General features: G+C 51.6%; 6 protein-coding genes across 6 annotated transcripts; 2 read left to right on the top strand and 4 right to left on the bottom strand.

Moving 5' to 3' along the window:
• Positions 1-2564: 2564 nt before the first annotated feature.
• CCOS01_01395 (tetraspanin) lies at positions 2565-3385 on the bottom strand (the record flags this gene model as incomplete). The annotated part of the gene is made up of 3 exons (XM_060449591.1): positions 2565-2837; positions 2897-3129; positions 3217-3385. 3 exons carry the CDS (start codon positions 3383-3385, stop codon positions 2565-2567), a joined length of 675 nt encoding a protein of 224 aa, XP_060321029.1.
• Positions 3386-7423: 4038 nt separating this feature from the next.
• Positions 7424-9536, bottom strand: CCOS01_01394 (allantoate permease; the record flags this gene model as incomplete). Its single annotated transcript, XM_060449590.1, has 7 exons — positions 7424-7937; positions 7997-8007; positions 8069-8542; positions 8741-8753; positions 8811-9032; positions 9107-9303; positions 9441-9536. The coding sequence occupies 7 exons, from the start codon at positions 9534-9536 to the stop codon at positions 7424-7426; spliced, it is 1527 nt and encodes a 508-aa protein (XP_060321028.1).
• A 1044-nt stretch (positions 9537-10580) lies between these two features.
• Positions 10581-13330, top strand: CCOS01_01393 (uncharacterized protein; the record flags this gene model as incomplete). The annotated part of the gene is made up of 7 exons (XM_060449589.1): positions 10581-10711; positions 10776-10834; positions 10898-10978; positions 11035-11642; positions 11708-11737; positions 11786-12312; positions 12364-13330. 7 exons carry the CDS (start codon positions 10581-10583, stop codon positions 13328-13330), a joined length of 2403 nt encoding a protein of 800 aa, XP_060321027.1.
• A 149-nt stretch (positions 13331-13479) lies between these two features.
• Positions 13480-15289, bottom strand: CCOS01_01392 (unsaturated glucuronyl hydrolase; the record flags this gene model as incomplete). Its single annotated transcript, XM_060449588.1, has 5 exons — positions 13480-14262; positions 14325-14589; positions 14647-14843; positions 14922-15092; positions 15185-15289. 5 exons carry the CDS (start codon positions 15287-15289, stop codon positions 13480-13482), a joined length of 1521 nt encoding a protein of 506 aa, XP_060321026.1.
• Positions 15290-16313: 1024 nt separating this feature from the next.
• On the bottom strand, positions 16314-17778 carry CCOS01_01391 (alpha-galactosidase; the record flags this gene model as incomplete). The annotated part of the gene is made up of 3 exons (XM_060449587.1): positions 16314-17247; positions 17371-17617; positions 17706-17778. The coding sequence occupies 3 exons, from the start codon at positions 17776-17778 to the stop codon at positions 16314-16316; spliced, it is 1254 nt and encodes a 417-aa protein (XP_060321025.1).
• A 472-nt stretch (positions 17779-18250) lies between these two features.
• Positions 18251-18992, top strand: CCOS01_01390 (uncharacterized protein; the record flags this gene model as incomplete). Its single annotated transcript, XM_060449586.1, has 2 exons — positions 18251-18769; positions 18867-18992. The coding sequence occupies 2 exons, from the start codon at positions 18251-18253 to the stop codon at positions 18990-18992; spliced, it is 645 nt and encodes a 214-aa protein (XP_060321024.1).
• Between the last annotated feature and the right edge of the window lie 1325 nt (positions 18993-20317).

Raw genomic sequence — 20317 nt, 5'->3', positions numbered from 1 at the left:
AGGTTCATCGGATGGTCGAAGCTGACTTTGGTTAAAACATGCTTCTTCTTTTTTTTTTTTTTTTTTTTAGGTCAGCTGTCTACTACGAGCAGACACTTTGTCTTGGTTATTTTTTTCCATTCGCTATCATCTTTCTGTCTTTGTCTGATGAGCGTCCTGTCCAGAGTGTTGAGATTATCTCTAAGAATGTAGAGAAGTGGATGAAGGCCAACAAAAGACAGCTGTCATGTTTTGGGTGCACGGTCAATGTAAGTGGTGTTACAAAACTGAGCCTTTGTTCGTTCTCTCTTTCTTCTTGGACAGTTGGACATGGGATCATTACGGTAGTGGGCCATGGGCGTCGTTCATGTCAACACCACATAGATTTCAAGACTAACGAATGTGCCATAACGCAACATCCGCGAGCCTGTCATCGGCCTTTCTCGATCTGGTCCGATCGGAGAGAGAACATGGGCTCATTCTCGTCCATGTACTGTCCGAGTCAGAGAGCCACTATATTTATCGCACTTAATTGACGGGAGAGCGACGGTGCAGGTAAACTTTCTTTTCTTTCTAGCGGCTTGTTGTATAGTACTCTTGGACCATCCCATCCTGACTCGGAGACTTTTAACGTCATTTGGCCCCCGGGGGGGGGGGGGTCTTAACCTGTCTGTTGGGAGATATCAAATAACTATCGTCGCCACTTTGTGTGAGAACAGTCGGCAGGAGGCGATTCAATAAAAGTTGTTGAGATGAATACTCCATTTGATTCCGATGAATATATGTAAAGAGAAAGAAAAAAAGGAAAAAGAAGAAGAAGGAAAAAAAAACCGAGGTAGGTCTCCAGCATCCGGCGAGGTTTCAATAAAGTGCCACACCTATCCAAAAGCGGGACCTCTTTTATTCTTCCTTGTACGCGAATTACAGTTGAAGTCCATGCCGTGGACCGACCTGTCTGCTTGCTGCTCCAGCGTCAAACGAGATGAGGAGTTCACTCAGCGCGCGCGCGCGCGCGAGAGAGAGAAAGAGGAGTAGACCGGGTCGGCTCTACTTGACACGACATTTCCATAGACACCATGCATCACGAGTACTCACCGCGCCCGTTCTCTCATTCATACGGATACAAAACTCGGATACTCGGCTTCGCAGCAATAGACAGACAAAAACATCACCCCAAGCCGCGTGTCATCGAGATAGATGTTGACGGGTGACGCGGTACTCCACGCTGAGTCAGAGTTGTAAACTGGTGTCGTTGAAGGCCGTGGCCGTCGCCCCCCCTACCCGCCGTTGATCCGGGTAGATGATCCAACTCGTTTATCTCGTTCCATCTACATTGTGGGGTCACCCAGCGCATGACGTCCGCCCTTCTCTGCCCTCCCTCCCGTCCATCATAGTGTCTCTCGTCCGTCAACCTTGGCCAGGTGATTAATCCCATTCAAACCTACCTCCCAAAAATCCTCAACCGGCCTCTTTCCCTTCCTCCGCCATACGAGCTCCGGTTGCCTCCCAATCATCTCTCAACAGGGTTTCGCTTGGCGTGTTTACACTATACATCTCAAGAGTTCTTCTATTTCCGGCTCCTCCAATCCCCCGTCTCCGTACGACACTCTGTCCGTAGGCTAGTCAATCTGGCACTTGCCATCTGTGGTTCACCAACCATGATCGGCAATCTTGTTTATTTGAATCCGTGGGGGCTGCAAACAAATAGATTGGGGCCCTGGCCCATCTCAATATACAAGGTCGTTCATGTCACAAATAGATCCGGCGCGTAGTGGCGTACTCACACTAGAATGAACTACCGAACTTGTTATATATATGCACACACGCATCTCCCTCCGCCCTGGAATATAACCACAGCATAAACCGTCCTTGCCGACATGAGGAGCTGAGCCTCCCCCTATTCTTACACACCTCACGCCCTCCCATCGACTTCACTCGAGTCCACATGTTCAGTCACCAGTCACTAATCATCGAGCGAAAGAAGAGAAAGTTTGAAAAAACAGGTACTGCTTTCAGGGCAAGTTCCCCCCTTTTTTACAGAACAGAGATAATCAACACTAAAAATCTATATATGGTGTCCGCACAAACAAGAAATAAGGGGGTTCGTCGGCAAGGAAGGCACTGAGCGAGAGAGAAAGAGGTAAGAGAGATGTTGGCCGTCACACAAAAAAAGACCTGTCGCTTCGACTATCTCCGTTCGAAAATTCGTTTCCATGCGTTTAGATTCGTACACCACCCCGGTGTCTCCTCGTAACAGGGAAGAAGACCGAGGGGCTTCTGCGGAACGCAGAAAAAAAGGGGGGGTCAAGTTATTGATTCTGCCTGTCCACTTTGTCTAAAGAAAATCGGAACAAGATTAAGACCAATCAATGGCCGCGGCGGGGGTGAGGCGATTCAGTCTTTTCCCCGGTCCAGGAGAAAGGAGACCATGAACAGTTGCTCGCTCCAGATTTGCCGCACGTTCAAGAGAAAAGGAGTTCTCGAGAAGAGGCTGGCTTCCCGAGCGAGAGAGAGAAGACAAAAATTGGCGCCAACTCGAGCCAGCGGCTTTTTTTGCCCTGAACAACCAAAGCTGAGCCGCCGGCTTAGAAACCGCGGTACCCAGCCTTCTCGTCAATGTGGCGGTAACGTTCGCGCTCCTTGCGATCCTTGAGCAGCATGGCGATGGTGACAATGAGCATGGCGTCGATACCGACCATACCGAAGACGGCAGTGAAGATGTTGTCGACGAAGATGTTGGCGAAACTCGTGATCGGGGTTGCGCAGCCGCGTTGCAGGGCGGCGGCGGCGGGACTCGGGCACTGAGCGTCGGTGACGAAGGCGGGCGAAGTGCTGTTGAAGTATCCGCAGCATTTAAACTGATGTCGAGCGTCAGTCATTGGTGATGATACTTGAGAGTAGAAGAAAGGTCACTTACAGCAGTCTGCATGAGCTCCTGAACACGAGGGTCCTGGACGTTCCACGTCTTGCCAAAGTCGTTCTTGGTGGTGAGAGTAAGAACCCAGAGGTAAACACCAAGAATCAGACTGAAGAGACCGCAGAAGGTGGTCAGGTAGCCCGAGATCTTGAGCCAGCCACGAGTCGGCGTGATCATGCCGGGGATGGTGGAGAGGAAGGTAACGAAGATGAAGACGGCATTGGCAATACCGGCTATAAGTCAAGTCAGTCACGATGTTCGATATTTTCCCTAGCTCACTTCCGTCACGTAAGTGACATCCTCTTGGATCGTCGTCGTACCTGTCAGTGGGAATTGAGCTGTGAGCAAGCGCATAACAGCCTCGGTTCCTTCCGTTGGCGCCTCCTTGATGAGGTTCTGGTTGATGAGGGTGAAACCCAGAAGCAGAGCACCGGTGATGACGAAGACGATGTCGGCGACCACGAAGGTCATGAGCACTTTGTTCGCCATGGCTGAAGCTTTTCGATGAAACCGAGCAGCCTAGAGACCCGAGAACCAAGATGTCGCTCGGAGAGACTTGGCTGCTCCTTCGTGCTGCAATTCCTCCTCTTTTTTCTTCCGAAGAATCCTCCTCCTTGTTGGAAATAGTTTTTAGATTTTGCGATTTAGAGATTGATGTTTGATTTTGACGTCCGGCGTCTCTTTGTGTCTAGAATTGGGTGATCGATAGGGAAAAAATCGGCGGGTATGCGTTCGTCGGTGTCGTCGGTATCGCTGGTGTCGGTGGGTAAGGACTGTCTTCGACCAGCAAAAATATAACGGAACCTCCACCACCCAGCGGGGACGAGCACACGAGAAGGAAGGGTTTTTGAAAAGAGAGAAGTCGACGAAGCCGTCGCGAAGAAGGGAATAAGGTTGGAGTGAACGATTGTACAGAAGAACGTGAAGATGGACCGAAAATCACCCTCCAGATGAAAAACCACGACTACAGCACTGAGGAGTGGGAGGAGAGGAGAAGAGATGCCTCGTAGTGCAACAGAGACGAGGTCTGAGTCTCTCTCTCCACTGGGTCCATGGGAGAATGGGACGTGGGCGGTGGAGCGGGAGAGCAGCCGGTAAGGGGGGTCCACAATACTGTCTCGGACGAGACCTGCGCAGGCAAGGGAGACCCCAGAGGAGAATCGCCAGATTCAATCAGTCAGGCGAGGGGGCGCTGTATCGAGACTCGAGACTACTCGAGAGAGCGCGGTTACTTGGTTACGTATCCGTACATTAGTCTTACCTTAGGTACCTTATTGGCGGGCGGTCAGGGCCCCTCGTCCGTCTTGGAAGGCTCGAACAGCAGACGCGAGGATGAGAAACGCACCAGAAACACCTTGGGACCAGCCCATTGCTCGTCCACACTGTGCCTTGGGGGCCTTGTTGCCCCCAGTGAGCCAGCAAGAGGGAGCCGTGTGAAGAGATCGAGACAACAGCAGAGAAGAAACTGTGAAGGGGGGAGAAGAGGGCTGAGGGAGGTCGCGATGAATCCGACTCCCTGACGGACTGCGTTTCAGGATCGAGGGGCGTCCTCATGCAGGCGGCTGTGGCACGCACCAATCGAGAAGCCGTGCAGGCGCTGGGGACTGGGATCGTGGCCAATCACAACACCAGAATCGTCCAAGAGTCGCCAGATTGGGGTGGTCGTCCGTTTGAGCCAATGGCTTAGGGCTGCGCGTACCTTCCTTGGAGGCTTGGTCACTTTTCGGTACCTGGCTTGGCCCTTGCTTGGCCCTTGCCAGACACCCAGAGAACTAGCAGGTTGGAACGCTGAGAGAAGTCACCACCCACCAACCATACGCTGGAACGCTACATTACGTAGCATTTTCTTCCCTTACATCTTCACGTGGTGAAGCATGGCTCATGCCTGCCACACTCAGGTACCTTGCGGAAAAAGCACCTTACTGTTACGCTTACTTCAGCGGCCCAACGGTTTGTCCTCCCAAGACCTCGAGACACTCAAGCCTCCTCGACTTACATCATCAAACAGGGGACGAATTCAGGAACCACCCCAAGAGCTCAAATGCTCACCAAGTGGACGCGGCAACGCGAGACATGTCACAACCCTCGATAGCGAATACCACTATAACACGCGTCGAAGGCCTCTTGTGTCCACAGTCTGTGCCGGCTAGCCCGACAACTTACTCCGTACAGAGTTCGAATACAGTCGTTACTACTACGTAGTGATAATTATCTTTCGGAGTACGGAGTATACTACGGATAGATTGTCCTGTTCAAAGGATAGGTCGGCCGGCTCCCACTTGGCACTCGTACGAAAGCGTGCTGCTCAAGGTAAGCTCCGGGCACCGCGGAGCACTCTACCGATTCAGAATCCTTCCCTTACCGTGTACACCTCACTTTCAGGCCCGCCGCCCGAGGCTATGAGCCCTCCCTGCCAGCGAAATCCGAATTTGACAGGAGCCCCCCCTCCCCTCGTCGTGGCACGATCCCGTTAGATTCCAGCCCGATGGTCTCGCCTTTTTCATAGACTCAAGACTGCGGTGGTACGGTGGCACCACATTACCGCCCAATTTCCAACCTCTTGGCTCACCTGCCGAACCATGTCTGGCGCTTCGACGCTTCCCCACCAACGCTTTCCATGATAAGGTAATCCGGAGATGTGCGACTAAAAAGACTGGTGGTCGCCGGTGCTTGTGATCAGACAGTTGTGGTTCCTCGGGAACGACGCCAGGGATCTTGGGGCGCTAGCGACTCGGACCCTCCCTTTATTTTCTTTCCTCTGTCTTTCATCAGAGTTTGATAACCATAATCAGTGTCGAATTACCATTTTCACATCAATGATTGCCTAGAGCATCCGTAATGAGGCTCTGTCTCTTTACGCATTTCTGTATGCGTACATAGTATAGAGACTGCATATGCATCCCTAACATATCAACATATACCCGCAATGCACCTCTGGATTGCATGGAAGAACTCTCGGACTTTTCTTCTTCAGAATTCCCGCTGGTTTGGACGCCCAGACCTGTCAAGAGAGAACTCCCCAACCCTTTGAACGAGGGACAGTGCAGACCTCAGACAGTCTGGTCTTGTTGGCCTTTCGACAAAAGAGCCCGGGTTCCACCCACTGAGAAGGCGTGCTATCCGAGTGGAAAGCATTGCCGTGGATGTTCGATGCCTGTCGTTTCGTCCATCCTGCGGTGCGATGCCGTTCCGTTCCGTTTTTGCGTCGTCTGGTATTTCATTTTCGATTCATGGTGCAATCAACAGGAAACGTGCGCACGACGAGCCTGGAAACAGCGTGCAGTTCCATTTCCACTTTCATTATCCGGCAACTTCTGAGCCGGTACTTGCATTCGTCAATTGAAATGCCTCTGATTCTCGGGTTTGTGGTCTTTGTTTGTTGATTGTTCCGGAGTGTTTCGATGTCACGGTTCGCTACCAGGCGATCATATTCCCCGTGGTTCTTGAGGCAGCATGGATAGATGAGACGCAAGTTGTGCAGCGAGCTGAGAATGCCGATCTATACAACCAACACCTCAGATTATCACCGCGCCCTGAAACTGGAAAATCTTCATGTTCTTCAGCGGCGCAGCCCGGCACTTCGATACGTTGTGCTTAGATGATAAGCAAACAAGACTCAGATGTAATCCGATAATCCGAAGAAATCCAGGGGGAAAGGAGTTCAAAAGTCAACAACTGCATGCGCACGTACCACTTCCGGTCACACACCGACAACCACAACGTTGCCAAAATTGTCCCAAATGCCCTCTCTTCGATTTCCGTCACTACAAAACGCATGGTTCTCAAATCGGCAAAAGAATTGGGCCCTAACCAGGATTCGAACCTGGGACCTCTCCCAGACGTGTCGTGAAGACCCTAAGGGAGAATCATACCGCTAGACCATCAGGGCAGATCGTATTCCAAGTGGATGTCCTTGGATGTGAGCGGTGGCGCAAATTGTACTCAAGTTCGTGGGTGAGGTGTGGAGGGCCGCGATATTTTCTCGACTAAGGGCAACTGACACGAGACAGGGGTGTGATGAGGCGCAAAAAGCGGGAACCGATGGTGAGACATTTTAACGGCTTGTGGCGCTTCAACTACGAGTTGCATTGGATGTAGATAGATATGACTATTTTGTAATTTATCTAACTGGGTGACTAATATTGAACACTGAGCATCAAGTCCGCAATGCCAGCGTTGTCTGCCCCGTGTCAACACATCTTAACCAGCTAAGCTGGAAGAATAGGTTGTCGGTCAACACACAATCGTCGTCCTTATAATTACTACATCAGTTGTCCCATTACAAACCTCTCAAAGGATGGTATTTGAGGAAAGATAGAGAGCGAAATACCTCAAGCTAATGAGAAAGCCAACATGGCTATGGTAGCAGTAGTAGAAATGAGAGTAATATATTGAATGGCAAATCACCCACCTCCACACGCTTTTGCGTCTCGAACCACGCACCTTACGGTATTCTCCTGAACTGCACCATGCCATCCGGAAATAAGGCCGATGTAAGGCCAGATCACTCAAGCCTAGATACACTGCTCAGAAGTCATATCTGAAGTCAGGGTTCTCCTTATCCGTCATATCAGCAAACGCGTTCGAGTGCTCAATTTTCTCGTCATTAGCCCCGACAGCCCCGGCCTTGCCGACGTCCTGTTCAACTTCCTCGGCCGCCATGCTCGCCGGGTCCGCGGCAGCAGCGGCCTTGCGCTTGGCCATATTGCGACGGACGAGGAGGAAGCGCAGGAGGACGAGGAAGATGTTGAAGAGGACGTAGAGGCAGAAATGAGCCGTGAAGCCCTTGCGGTAGCGGGGGGCGTCGGCGGCCTGGAAGATTTGGGGCGCCGTCATGTTACCCGCGGCCCAGCCGATGAAGGTCATGGCCAGCGTCGTCGACTTCTTGGTCTGGCCCGCGACGTTGCGCGAGATGAGGGAGAAGATGAGGTTGCCCTCGGCCAGGTAGAATTGGGTGCAGTAGAAGGCGATGAGGAGACCGATGCGATTGCTAGTGCTGGGTGGGATGCTGTAGATGATGGCTGTGCCGATGATGGCGGGACTTTATTCTAGATGTTAGCATATTGCGTCGTATTTCCTTTCGAACGGTTATTTACTAACATTGTGCATCCCTGCATGAGAGAAGGATTAGCTTCGGCTCTTTACAGTGAGCAATTCCTGGCTTTTACTCACATGCATGACCCAGGCAGTCTGCCTCGACCAAGTAGCCAAGGTCGCGCTGCCAACCATGACAATGATGGTGACGGCACCCTGTGCAATGTTCAAGAGCTGCGTCTGCAGGTACGTGAATCCGAACGAGGAGATGATGAGGTTGGAGAAGACGCCAAGCCCGCCAATGATGAGGGTGGAAGTGACCTGAAGCATGACGTAGCACCACACGACGGGGTCGGTGACGGTCTCGATCATCTGGTAGCGCTTGTACGTCTTGTTCTGAATGCCCGTCTCGTTGGCCCGCACACGCTCAACCATGAGGCGCTTCTGGTCCTCGTTGAAGCACTTGGCCGCCATGGGCGAGTCGGGCAGCCACCAGCCGATGAAGAGGCCCCAGGCGCAGGTCGCCACGCCAAGGACGAGGAACAAAAGCTGCCATGACTTGATCTCATGACCATTGTAGTGAGAGGCCCCCCAGGCGATGATGCCACCGATCTACGTTGCTTGTGTTAGTCGAGTGTTGTGGAGGCTTCAGGCCTTTGGAAGGATGTAGACGTGCCATTAGTTGGACTCCGCTCATACAGTACCACAGGGAAGTCAGAATTGACTGTTCTCCTTTTGTGTACTGAATTGCAGTTTCTTTGTTAACAAGACAGGAGGAATACTGGAGCTAGAGACAGGGTAACTACATACCCACATTGAAGTCCTATAAGTTTTGTGTCAGCAGGATTGTCTACCATTCAGGCGGCTAGGGTTGACAAACATGATGATGAAAGCCGGCTGGACGCAAGACTCAAATACTCCGAGCAGGAATCTGACAATCATCAAGGCTGTGAAGTTCTTGGCGGCAGCCGAGCATGCAATTACAATGCCCCAGCAGAAAACATTGGCGGCGAGATATTTTGCGACGGGGAGTTTCTGCAGAAGCAAATTGGTCGGGTACTCTCCAACGAGAACACCCATATACAGAATGGTTCCGAGCCAGCTAGTTAACAGAAAGTAAGCTGTTGCTCTTCGAAACCTTCTTTTCCCGGTTACGGATAGAAGGTATTGTTTTACCTGAACTGTTGGCCCACAAGGTTGGCATCTTGTTTGATGTTCATGATGGAGGCAAAGCCAAGGGTGCCTTTGTCGAGGGACTGGCAGAAGTATGTGCCCAGCATACAAGCCAGGATTCGTCTGTTAATTGTCCAGAAAAGCTCCTTGCTTGTCTTGTCGTCAACATAGATCGCTTGAGCATCAGCATATCCGTTGGCCTGTGGGGTGTATCAGCCGAATGCTATCTCCATATGAAATACATGGTAGTCGAAAGCTCCCCAACCCCTACGTCACCCTCAACCCTCCCCTTCTACGACTGAGCCATGGTTCTGCGATACTGAAGGAGTAAACTCACCGACTTGTCTCCCTCCTGGTGCTCATAAGCCACATGAGAAGGTGCCGGCGCGATGGCATTGTCGCCAGTTTCCTTATCGGTATGACCCTGCTTCATGATGTACGGCGCTCAGGTTGCTGCAGTGCAATGGAGTTGTTCTTCTTCAGACCTATTGTAACTGAGGCTGCTTGATATTGTCTCATGGCTTACCCCGGATTTCCCTGGATTGTAAGCCTCTATATGCAACCAATATTGAAACTCTGGGGACCCCAGCTTTCACGAGCCCGGAACGACGGAGTCAGAGACGCTCCTAGGGAACAAAAACGTGGACTGATGGTGATCCGGGGCAAATGTTGCGGGCGGAATGTCTGCTCGGGGCAGTCTCCGGGACCTCGCCCGCGCCCGGAGCTGGGGTCGGCGGGCAGATCGTCAGCGGGGGCGTTGCTATGCATTAGTGTAACAGCAGAAGGCTCTGATTGAGACTAGACAGATCAAAATTCGGGGTTACGCTAAGCTCCCCGGCCTCCTCTTGTCATTTTGACTATCCGAGGTTGTCGAGATTACTTGCTTATCCGTATTTTTAAGGAGGCATCTTCCATACCTCGCGCCTATGTTGACTCCCGGCCAATTGCTGTTACTACCATGAGCATTAAGTGAGAAAATTTGATCTGAATAAGGACAATTCATGCCATGTGAAGCTAGAGTCAAGATCTAAGAATATGATGTCTCTTTCAACCCCTCAAATGCTCATGGTCAAGTCGTTCATCCGGCCTCTACGGCTGTAGTATTACAGTCTCAGAAGCGTTCAGACGAGGAAAAGTAACGGTTACAGCGACGATCAACAGGCTCGCAGTCAAGGATCCCCTCCATAGTGGCTTCTTTTAGCGGTCCAGTGGCATGTTATTGTGAGGGATGCCTAGTTCTTCCCCGCATGCACCTTCTCCACGTTCAGGTCTTACCCCGACATGATCCCCAAAAGTGGCTTGCGACAGCGGCGCCTTCGCTTGGTTTGGATAGTGACGGGAGATGGACGAATCAGTTAGATAGCTCCTGCCATGATCTGGAAAAGAATGTGAGGGAAGGAAATTCCCGTCGTTGCATCCTTCAATTTCCCTCCTCATTCTTGATTTTTTTTCTCCTTCTGCAGTTCCTGTATGCGCGATGGTCTTCGAAGACGACGACGAGGCGCTGTCCGGTCGCTCAGGCGGCGAGGAAGACAGCCAGCCCCGACCCAAGAAGAGGCGGACCAACTCAAGTGCGCAAGCGAATGGCGTGGATACTGAAGGCCCCGCGTGAGATACTTCCCGAATTGACCACGGCGCAATCGACCAATTCATGCTGATACGACGTCTTAAGCTGTCAATCCTGTCGAAAGAAGAAGGCTAGATGCTCAAGGCGGCAGCCTTGCTCAGCATGTGTACGATACAGTCAGTCTCTGCTCTGACGCCAATGAGGAGCTCACCTAATTCCATATCCAGATGTAGAATGTGTATACGATGACAGAAGATCAAAACCGGGACTACGCACTGGTGCCGTTGAGAACCTCAGCCAGAGAGTCGGTATGCGTCTGGCGAGTCTTTGAAAATGTTATCATGAAGCTGATATCTGCTTAAAGCCACGCTCGAAAACATGTTCCTAGGTCAAGGAGTCCTGTGGCAACAGGTCTTCAACTGCTTGAATTCGGCAGCCAGCCGTAATGCCCCCAGTCCAAGCCAAGACGACTCTTCGAATGTGTCGCTCAGCGAGAGAACGACTGCGCTCAAAAACACTCTCGCAACCCTGGCCGAAGGTGGAGAGCCTGCGTTGACAACACTTGCAACCATTCCGACGAAAGACACTGCCACTCCGGAAAAGGCGACGGAAAAGCCAGCGCGAACAAGTCTCAATTTCGATCCCATGACCGAAGCAGACCTACTACCAGAGCTGGACCTCATGGACGCTCTTGTCGATATTTACTTTTCCAATATTCACCCCTGGATTCCTATGCTTCACGTGCGCCAATTTCGGGAGAGGATGCAGGACCCAGCCCAACGTCCCCATCTCAACACCATCTTTCATGCCATAGTTTCTTTGTGCGCAAGATTCTCCCAAGATCCCCGCCTAGGACTGCATGAGGAAAAGACACGCAGGGCACGAAGATGTCGGCAATTTGTGATACTGAACAGCATGGAGTCCTTCTCAGTGGAGAATCTTCAAGCTCTGACAATAATTGCTTTTGACACCGTGAGTACAGTCCCGAATATGTATTCAAGTTAAGTTCAAATAACTTAGCTGATCAATGAACACAGATTGGCAGTGGCAGAGGTCCATCCGCTTGGGTTAGTGGCACGTCGCCTCACATTTCGTCCATACTTACGTGTTTCTAGTCTATCGTTGGTAGCATGACCCGAACAGTTGAGCAGCTACAGCTCAGTGTCGAAGACGAAGACCAACCACCGGCTGCGAAGCATCTCATAAAGCGTATGGCATTCCTGCCGCTATGTCGAAGCTGGAGCGAACGAGAAGAGAGGCGTCGAGTTTTCTGGAATATCTTTCTGATGGACAGGTTCTGCAGTGTCGCAACAGGTTGGAACTTTTCTCTCACCAGCGCGGACGTGAAACGACGTCTACCCTGCGAAGGGGCGCTTTGGGAGAATGGAGAACCGCTCCAAACCCCAACACCATATTTCGGTGTAGCTGATCAGTCCAGCGGTTCCAGTGGAACCCTTCCTACCGCGCGTTTAGAAGAGGCAGCTCAGGATTCACTCGGAGGTTTTGCGTATTGCATCGAAGCCACCGAGAGTCTTAGTCTGGTGACGTCCTTCTTTCTTCAGCAAGCTATTGATGTCTCCAAGCCACACGAGATTCAAGTCTGGTTGATGAAGTTCAAACAACTTGACTTGCGTCTCGTACAGTGAGTCTTCCAGTAATCATTGAAATCGAGAGAGACACTGACACCCTACAGGTGGAAAATATTCCTTCCCGAACAGTGGCGGGAGGCATGCGTTCTCAACGTGGACGGCATCATGGACCCCAATCTCACTCTCGCTCACCTGACGCACAATTCGAGCGTAGTGCTGCTTCATCAGGGCGTCGCCTATCCGTTGCCCGAATGGCAAGCTACTGGAATACGACTACCTTCAGCATCTAGTGCCGAAACGTGCATGGCTGCCGCAACAGAGGTGGCTATCATTGCAGAGAAATTTCTACAAGATTCGCAGCAAGTCATCAGCCCACAATTCGCGTTTTGCCTCTTCATCTGTGGACGAATGTTTCTGGCCCATTCAACCTACTACAACGTTGCTCTTCCGGATGGCTTTGATTCACTAGTAAACAGTCTTAACATCATAGCTCAAAGATGGAACGGTCTTGGCGATGTGTCCGACAACCTAGCATCCAAATTTGCCGGCCGGCTGGTTCAAGCGCTGCATCAGGGCAGGGGAATGCTCGACATACGGCAGGCAGTCTACTCGGATGATGCCCGTCCAGACACAATCTCCCTGCCGACTGGAGATAACCCAAGGACTCCTGGGGTGTCTCGTGTTAGATCGAATCATCGAGATATTGCATTCTCGCCGAGTCAAGGCACCGGCCAAGAGCCCTTTGTCGGCGGCCTTGGAACGTCTACCATGGACTTTGAACAAGAGGCATCCCCTGACAGTATATCTCTGGCATTTCCTCCGCTTCCGATAGCGTTCCATGCGCAAAGTACGAGCAGAGGCCCGACGGCCATGCCGTCACCAGCGCCTGGCGGTGCGATAATGCCAAGCCACGCGAATGGATACGATCACGTCGACGTCGGCGTTGTAAATAACCATGACAACATACATCACCCAGTTGGAGATTTTGAGGATCTCAACGCTTACTTGGACTACTCCTTCTTGCCGAACCAGCGAATCAGTATGTTCTCGGGGGCAGCAGAGAAAGAGTAGTTAACGCATCTGCAGGCGAATGATGACGATAAACATAATCCATTGGCTCTATAAGCTCAGATTTAAAGATGCATATTTACATCATTTACGAATAATTCATCACACAAGACTCTCTAAATCTACTTCAGTCATTCTCCGCGTTCAAATGCTCAAGACCTGTTCTCGTCTAACAACTCTGGGACGCCCATTTCCAGAAGCTTGTTCCCCACCAGCAGAAAGAAGTAGTCAGCATACACCAGTCCGTGGTTTGCCCACCTTCGCGGCGCAAATTCGTAGTTGTTGATGGTTGCCCCATTCAATATGGTCTCCGGCTCATCCCCCATTTCCACTTCCCAACCTACTTCTTCAACCACCGTGCCGTGCTCGACCGTATCGATCGACCTTTGAGACTTCACATAGAATCCGCCACTATTGATGTGGTTGTTACAGGTAGCGCGATTGAGACCGATGGCGCTTCTCAGGTACGTTGATGGCCTTCCAAGCGCCGTCAGAGCCTCGTGAATGAGCAACATGCCATACGCCGCAATCATGGAGGCACTGACATCCGGAGGTTGTGCTATGTCTTTGGGCGCAGCAAAGTCCCACGGCGGGATCCCGCTCGAAGGGAGCTGCTCAAGAAAATAGTCCGCACAAGAGATGGCTGTATCGAGGAAAGATGTGTCCCGTGTCCAGCCATAAGTCTGCGCGAATCCGGCGACAGCCCACGCCTGTCCCCTCGACCATGAGGACGTGTCAGAATATCCCTGATTTGTAATCTTTTCCTTTGGCACGCCGGTCGCCTGGTCAAAGTTGACAACGTGGAAGGTGGAAGAGTCCGGGCGAATGTGGTGCTCCCTCGTCGTTTCGGCGTGCTTGACAGCCGCGTTCCACATGTCATCGTCTCCAAGCTGGGAAGCAGCCCAGAAGATCACGTCGAGGTTCATCATGTTGTCCTGGCTTCCGTTTAATAATACAATTCACAGAGTGTTGACGGTAGTCGCGAGGTGGTGCTTACAATGATTACGAGAAAGTCTTTACTCGGGTCCAGGAACTTGTACCGCTTCGTTACACAGATGTCCCACGACCGGATGGATCCCACGGTGGCGTCAAACCGGCTATACAGCGACCTAGCTGCCGTTAAAGCCGTCTCGAAGGATCTGCGGTCACCCGAGAGCTCCCACGCGGGTCGTGCCCAGGGAAAGATCATGAAGCCCAGGTCATGTGTCGTCTTGAGCTCTGCGTTGGGGTGGAGGGTTTCTGTCCACCACTTACAGGCGAACCTTGGTGCACGGGTCAGTCGATTGAAGTTTTGGAATATTGGCATCTGGGGGAGTTACTCGAGATGTAGTAAGTTGGGCTCATCCTCTGCTGACCAGCCTAGCCGTTTCAAGAGATGGGGGTGCCTACGCCTTCGCTCGAGGAGGAGATAGAGACACCCGGGGAAGAAGCCCGAGGTCCAAAAGTCCAGTTCGCGGTAGACGTACTTTGTGCCGCCTGGTTTGGTGTACTCCGGGAAAAGGGTCGGTGGCGAAGACTTTGCACCGAAACAAAATATTCGTTAGCAGATGAAGGAGTCTATTCTTACGGCAGCTCATAGGGGAGTTTCTCATACCGATGAGAAGCTTTGTTTTGCCACGCCCCAGATCTTGGCTGTGACCTTGGGGGAGAAGAGCGAGGCCGCCAGAGACTTTTCTCCCTGCTTGATGATCTCTGCTGAAGAGAACGGAGGAGTCGTGAGACCGGCTACTGTTTCCATATTCTCCTGGCAGTGTTTGCTGCGCTTCTGTTGTTGAGGTGAAAACACTTTGCGTTAGCATGGGGGGGCCGCGGTGGTGACGATGGTGATGAGGGCGTTAAGAGCACGATTTTACTTACACAAGCGTTGCCGCCCATCTTGAAGTCCGTGCCATCGTCAACTAACCTCTTATTGAGGCTGTTCGTGACTGGAACTTTCTCTGTTATGATGGCTTCAGGAGTCATGTTGCTAGTTCTGACTTGGTTGAAGTTTCTCTGTCCTATAATTCCTTTCGAAGTGGGCAGGCTTGGAGTAATCGATAGCAAGTTGTAGTGCCCGCTTTCTCAAAGGACATAAGAGACTGATGGAACGTACTCACTAGGAACCCATCTTTTGGGGCACCGCATTCAAGTAATCAATTTCCTATTCATCCTATTCGCCTCCCAGACCTCTGGCTCCATGGGAATTACGGCCAAGAGACACAACGCCTTAGTCATGGGATACGTCCCCGCGGACAAACCTTCCCAATAGAAATATGGGCTCGCAAGTTGACAGACCACCCATCGGCTCCCGCCGGTGGAGCTTTCGGGCCGCATAACCTATTGATGAAAAGCGGTTTGTTGTGCTTGGTGGGATGTTCTGCGTTGTGTTGATGATGCCGGAGGATTGTCCGGAACTTGCTCCGCACTCCGGTATAGGAGAGTTGAGAGTGCCGAGCCACCCGGGATGCAAGGATGAACGAGGACCTCGCTTGGAAGGATCAATCTATTGGATTACACAAAGACTAGTGTAATGTTCCACGAAATAGACACTGAGGCTTGCCGCTGATGCCAGCCCTATCGCCGTTTCCTCGGCCTCTAGCTCCCCGAACATGTTGGAAGCCGATCACTGAGGCTTTCCCCATGGAGACCAAAGATCATGGCTGGGACTTACTACAATGAGATTAATACAGTCACCAAATTCAATCTGATTTTTTTTCACCCGTCTGTGATCACGCCTCTTTCCATCAACCTTCGAGATTGGTTTGTTTCTTGTAAGCCTTAGATTTTATCAAGTTCAAGACAATCCGGTCCAAGCGAGATATAGACATGAAACAAGCATCAATAAGGCTAGACACACATGAGAAACTTACACTCTGTTCCTTTCTATGAAGCCCCATCCGAAGACCTCCATCTAATTGTTTAAACTACGAGTTGGCTCACAGATGCTCATTTTGGACTGGTTGCAGCTCTGCCGGATATGTAATTACCAGGATACCCTCCTGCATATCTAGCAAGACAGCAAGAGAACCTTGGTCTGCCCTACCGCCACCCCTTCCAAAGTGATCTTCTCCTTGACGATCCCCGAATTCTCATCAGCCCATACATCCTTCACGTTCAACCCTCCACCGGGACACTCCTCCAACCCTTCAACCTCCTTCCACGGCACCTCGATGCTCGTCTTGTTCCTCCCATAGTTCAAGGCGAGGACAACGTACCGGTACGCTCCCGTCTCGATGGCGCCTCCCCATACCTGCACCTCGTCCTCCCTCGATAACCTAGGCAAGTACTTCACAGCTTCGCCCCTCTCATCCTGAGAGATGGCGATGATGTCCTCATTGAGTAGAATCCTTAACGATGAATCCCGAATCTTCGTGATGTCGGCACCGATGATGAGAGGTGACTTGAGCGCCGCCCAAAACGAAAAGTGCGTCTGCTCCTCCACCTCGGACATGTACACGATCTTTCCGCTGAGATTATACCCGACTCCTACTTCCAACATATCCATGTCCGCCCAACTACCCCTCTCCTTTGCCTGGAACGGCGAGATCTCTCTCATCTTCCGGATCATAGTCAGCACGCTCACCCCGGCGTACCCGGTGTTAAGACAGTACGCCGTCTTGCAGATATTGGCCTTGTCCTCCGCGAACCGCGCGTGAATGTCGCCAGACATACGGTATGAGCCAGCGCCGACCTGGTCCGCCCAATACCAGGGGAACTGGTGGCCCCACTGGCATAGACTGTAGAGTATTTTGTGACCGGTTGCCTGGAGGGCGGACGACATTGTCTGGAAGCGTTCCTGCTGGGTGTGCGTACCCGCGTGGAAGCCGCCGCAGTTGTCGTACTTTAGATAGTCTATGCCCCAGGCGGCGTAGGTTTGGGCATCGAGCTCTTCGTAGCCCCAGGAGCCGGGTGTAAAGCCGCAGCCAAAGATTCCCGAGTCACTAGGTTTTCGTTAGCATTCGTTTTCGCGAGTCGCTTTCTGCTCTTCAGCTCGACCTCTTCCAGTGGAAAGAAGCAGAAGAGGGAGGCAGAATGAGAAGCATCCATGGAAGTAAGAACAGTACCTGTAGAGACCAATCTTGAGGCCTAGGGTATGAACGTGCTCCGCCAGTGTCGAGATACCAGACGGGAAGCGGGTAGCATTATGCTGCTGCCGGCCCTCGACGTCTCGTTCGAGAGCCTGCCAGCCCTCATCCATGACGACGTAGCTGTATCCCGCCTTTGCTAGGCCCTTTTCTACCATTGCTGTTGCTGTGTCTTCAATCAGGGTTTGGTTGATATTCTGCTTGAACGTGTTCCACGAGTTCCAACCTATTTCGGAACAGAGGACATGTAAGTGAGTAGGACATTGACTTTGAGTTTTGGATTGCAAGTTCTATGAGACGGGTAATTTTCTCACCCATTTGTGGCTTGCTGGCCCCTAGGGAAGAGGGAACTGCGGTAAAGATAGCGAGGAACGTCAAAGATCGCATGGTGTGGACTCTTGTAGGGAAGTATGGGATTCATGCACGTTGACTGAATCAAGACGCCATGGAAGCTATGTCTCCCTTTTAAACCAAGGTCTACACTCAGCTGAGGGGCCTTTCGGGAAAACGATGAACTCTTGTCATCTAGAGAAATACGACTTCATCCGGAGGATATTTCCGCTGCAGCTTTCCCGTCCGGGGAAAGATCCGATCTGCGGGGGATCATCTTCCATCGTGTTCCCCGCATTCCGGGACAACTATCGGGGCATGAATCCGGCCCGGGAGACTGACCCGGTGACCATTGGTTAGTCGCGGTGAACTTGGAATGAATTGAATACAACGAGTGTTGTGGTCCACTTAGCATGGTATATTGGTCCATGTGAATCTGCCGGTAAAAGACTGCCACTTCTCGTGTCGTTGAATCTTACTTCTTTTCCTCCCGACACTACTTTGACAAACCTTGTTATTCACATAAAACATGAAGCTTATCAATTTGTTGAGAATCTTCACTCTCGGAACGATATCAGCGGTGACCGCCGCAGAGAGGAAACCGCTCTCTTACATATCCAAACCGGCGGGTACCTACGTGCCCCCAAAGACCTCCGACACGACAACGCTCCTAGACTTTATCAAATCTAGGAGCGACCTGACAACGCTCGCCGAGGTTCTCGACGGATCCGCGGGCTTCACGGAAGCGTTCGACACCGTCCCCACCTGGAACTTCACCTTCTTCGCGCCCTCGAACGCCGCCTTTGAGAAAAACACGGGACAGTACTTCAACACCTTTTTGCCGACGCCAAAGGGTAAGTGGTGGCTCGGCAATCTGGTGCAGCACCACTACGTGCCCAATTCGCAGCTTCTCACGAGTGTCTTCAACGAGACTGCGACCAGGATCCAGACGGGGTCGTACTTGTACGTTGGCATGCAGGTCAAGGATGGACAGGTGTGGTTGAACGATGTTGCGGCGGCGACGGAGGGAGATTTGAGGGTTACCAATGTGCGTTCTGATTTTTTGCAAAAAGAAACAAGATCTCCAACTTGTGTCGATTCGAACTGTTCGGAACCAATCGTGCTAACGGGAGTTTGGGTCCTAGGGCGTCGTTCATATCATCAATCGTGTTCTTGATCCATCGGCGCAACTCTTTGAAGCAGACAAGCCCAAGGTCGACCAGAAGTTCATTGCTGGGAGCTGCTCTGACACGTCTCTGCCATACTGTTAGACTCGACGAGAGACTGTACACGAGAGAATCCGAAGGCTGGCAGCCCTCAGAATATTGGCCAAGCAAATCGACACATCACCCACAGCCTTTGAGTAAACAGTTTTTGTACATCTCATAATGCTCAACTCTCATGAGCTGTAATCGGAATCACTCGCCGCTTAGGATTACCTTGTTCTTCGCACCACATATGGGGGATAGGTCGATGGCACTCAAATAAGGTTACCAAGAAGGTTCGAGATTTGACTTTATTCCCACTTGAATATGCAAACTCAGGATCTTCCGGTAAATGAAAGGAAAATTCTCATTGGAGCGCCAAATACCACAAGTCGTATATACCGTAGTATTACTAAGTCTTCCCACGCGCACTTGTTTCAAATCCCTAGACTGCGGGTTATCCCACCCGACTTGGCTCCAGTCAAGGATGTGTGTAAGGCCGACTGCTGAATGCATACATGTACGAACGGTTCGTCCCGAGCGAGATTGAACTATATCGAGTCCGCCAGAGGGCACCTCTCTCAACCGGAGAAAAAGGGCAACAAAGACAAAGAAAGATGATAGTTGACGACATACATCCAGCGACATCACACCATGGAAAAGTCAATCAGCATACCGCGTGGCGAAGTCTCTCCTGTCCCCGGCACACGCGATCCGCGGTGTTCCTCGGATTTGACGTTGGATCCGAGGCGGAACTAGGTCAAACTCAAAGACCGACGCCGGGAACGAGGGGCATCAGCCCGGGGAGATCTGGCTCGAGAATACCATGTCGCCCCCCTGGAGTCTGGACCGCACTTCTCATGGGTTTCTGAGAGACACCGATGACATTGTAGCATTCTGGGGCAATTGGGAGGGGAGGATGTGTTGCTGCCCCGAGTCAAGTCTTCATCACAGTCTGCCTGGTCTCGAATCCGAAGTAGACTGTCACTGCAAGTAGGATGAGTTTGGCAAGACTGGTGAGAACTAAGGTGACTGTAATGACAACAAGAGAGGGTAGCTCAAAGGCATTTATGTGTCTGAGCAGAATGGCAATTCCGGAATGATTGATTCGATATTTCCCCCCAAAGTGGCCGCAAGACAAGACCAATAAAGCGACTCCCCAAATCCAATGCCTCTTCTGCCTCGCAAGTTCTTACCATTACTTCTACAACGGCTTCATCTAGTAGATAATCCACGTCCAGACAGACTATCCTCAGATCGGCTTGGGCTTTGCTGTAGGAAATCCTGACGCGACGCGAAGCGCGTTTAAGCAACTTCACGAAAGAAACGCGTCTTCCTCTAGTCCCAGCACCAACCGTGGGCCGGCCCCTCTCCCCTGAAAGCCAAAAAAG

This window comes from Colletotrichum costaricense, assembly GCF_030867565.1.
Source record: "Colletotrichum costaricense strain IMI 309622 chromosome Unknown Scaffold_1.1, whole genome shotgun sequence".
NCBI lineage: Eukaryota > Fungi > Ascomycota > Sordariomycetes > Glomerellales > Glomerellaceae > Colletotrichum > Colletotrichum costaricense.
The sequence above is the reverse complement of the archived record's forward strand: the minus strand, read 5'-3'. Positions and strand labels throughout refer to the sequence as shown.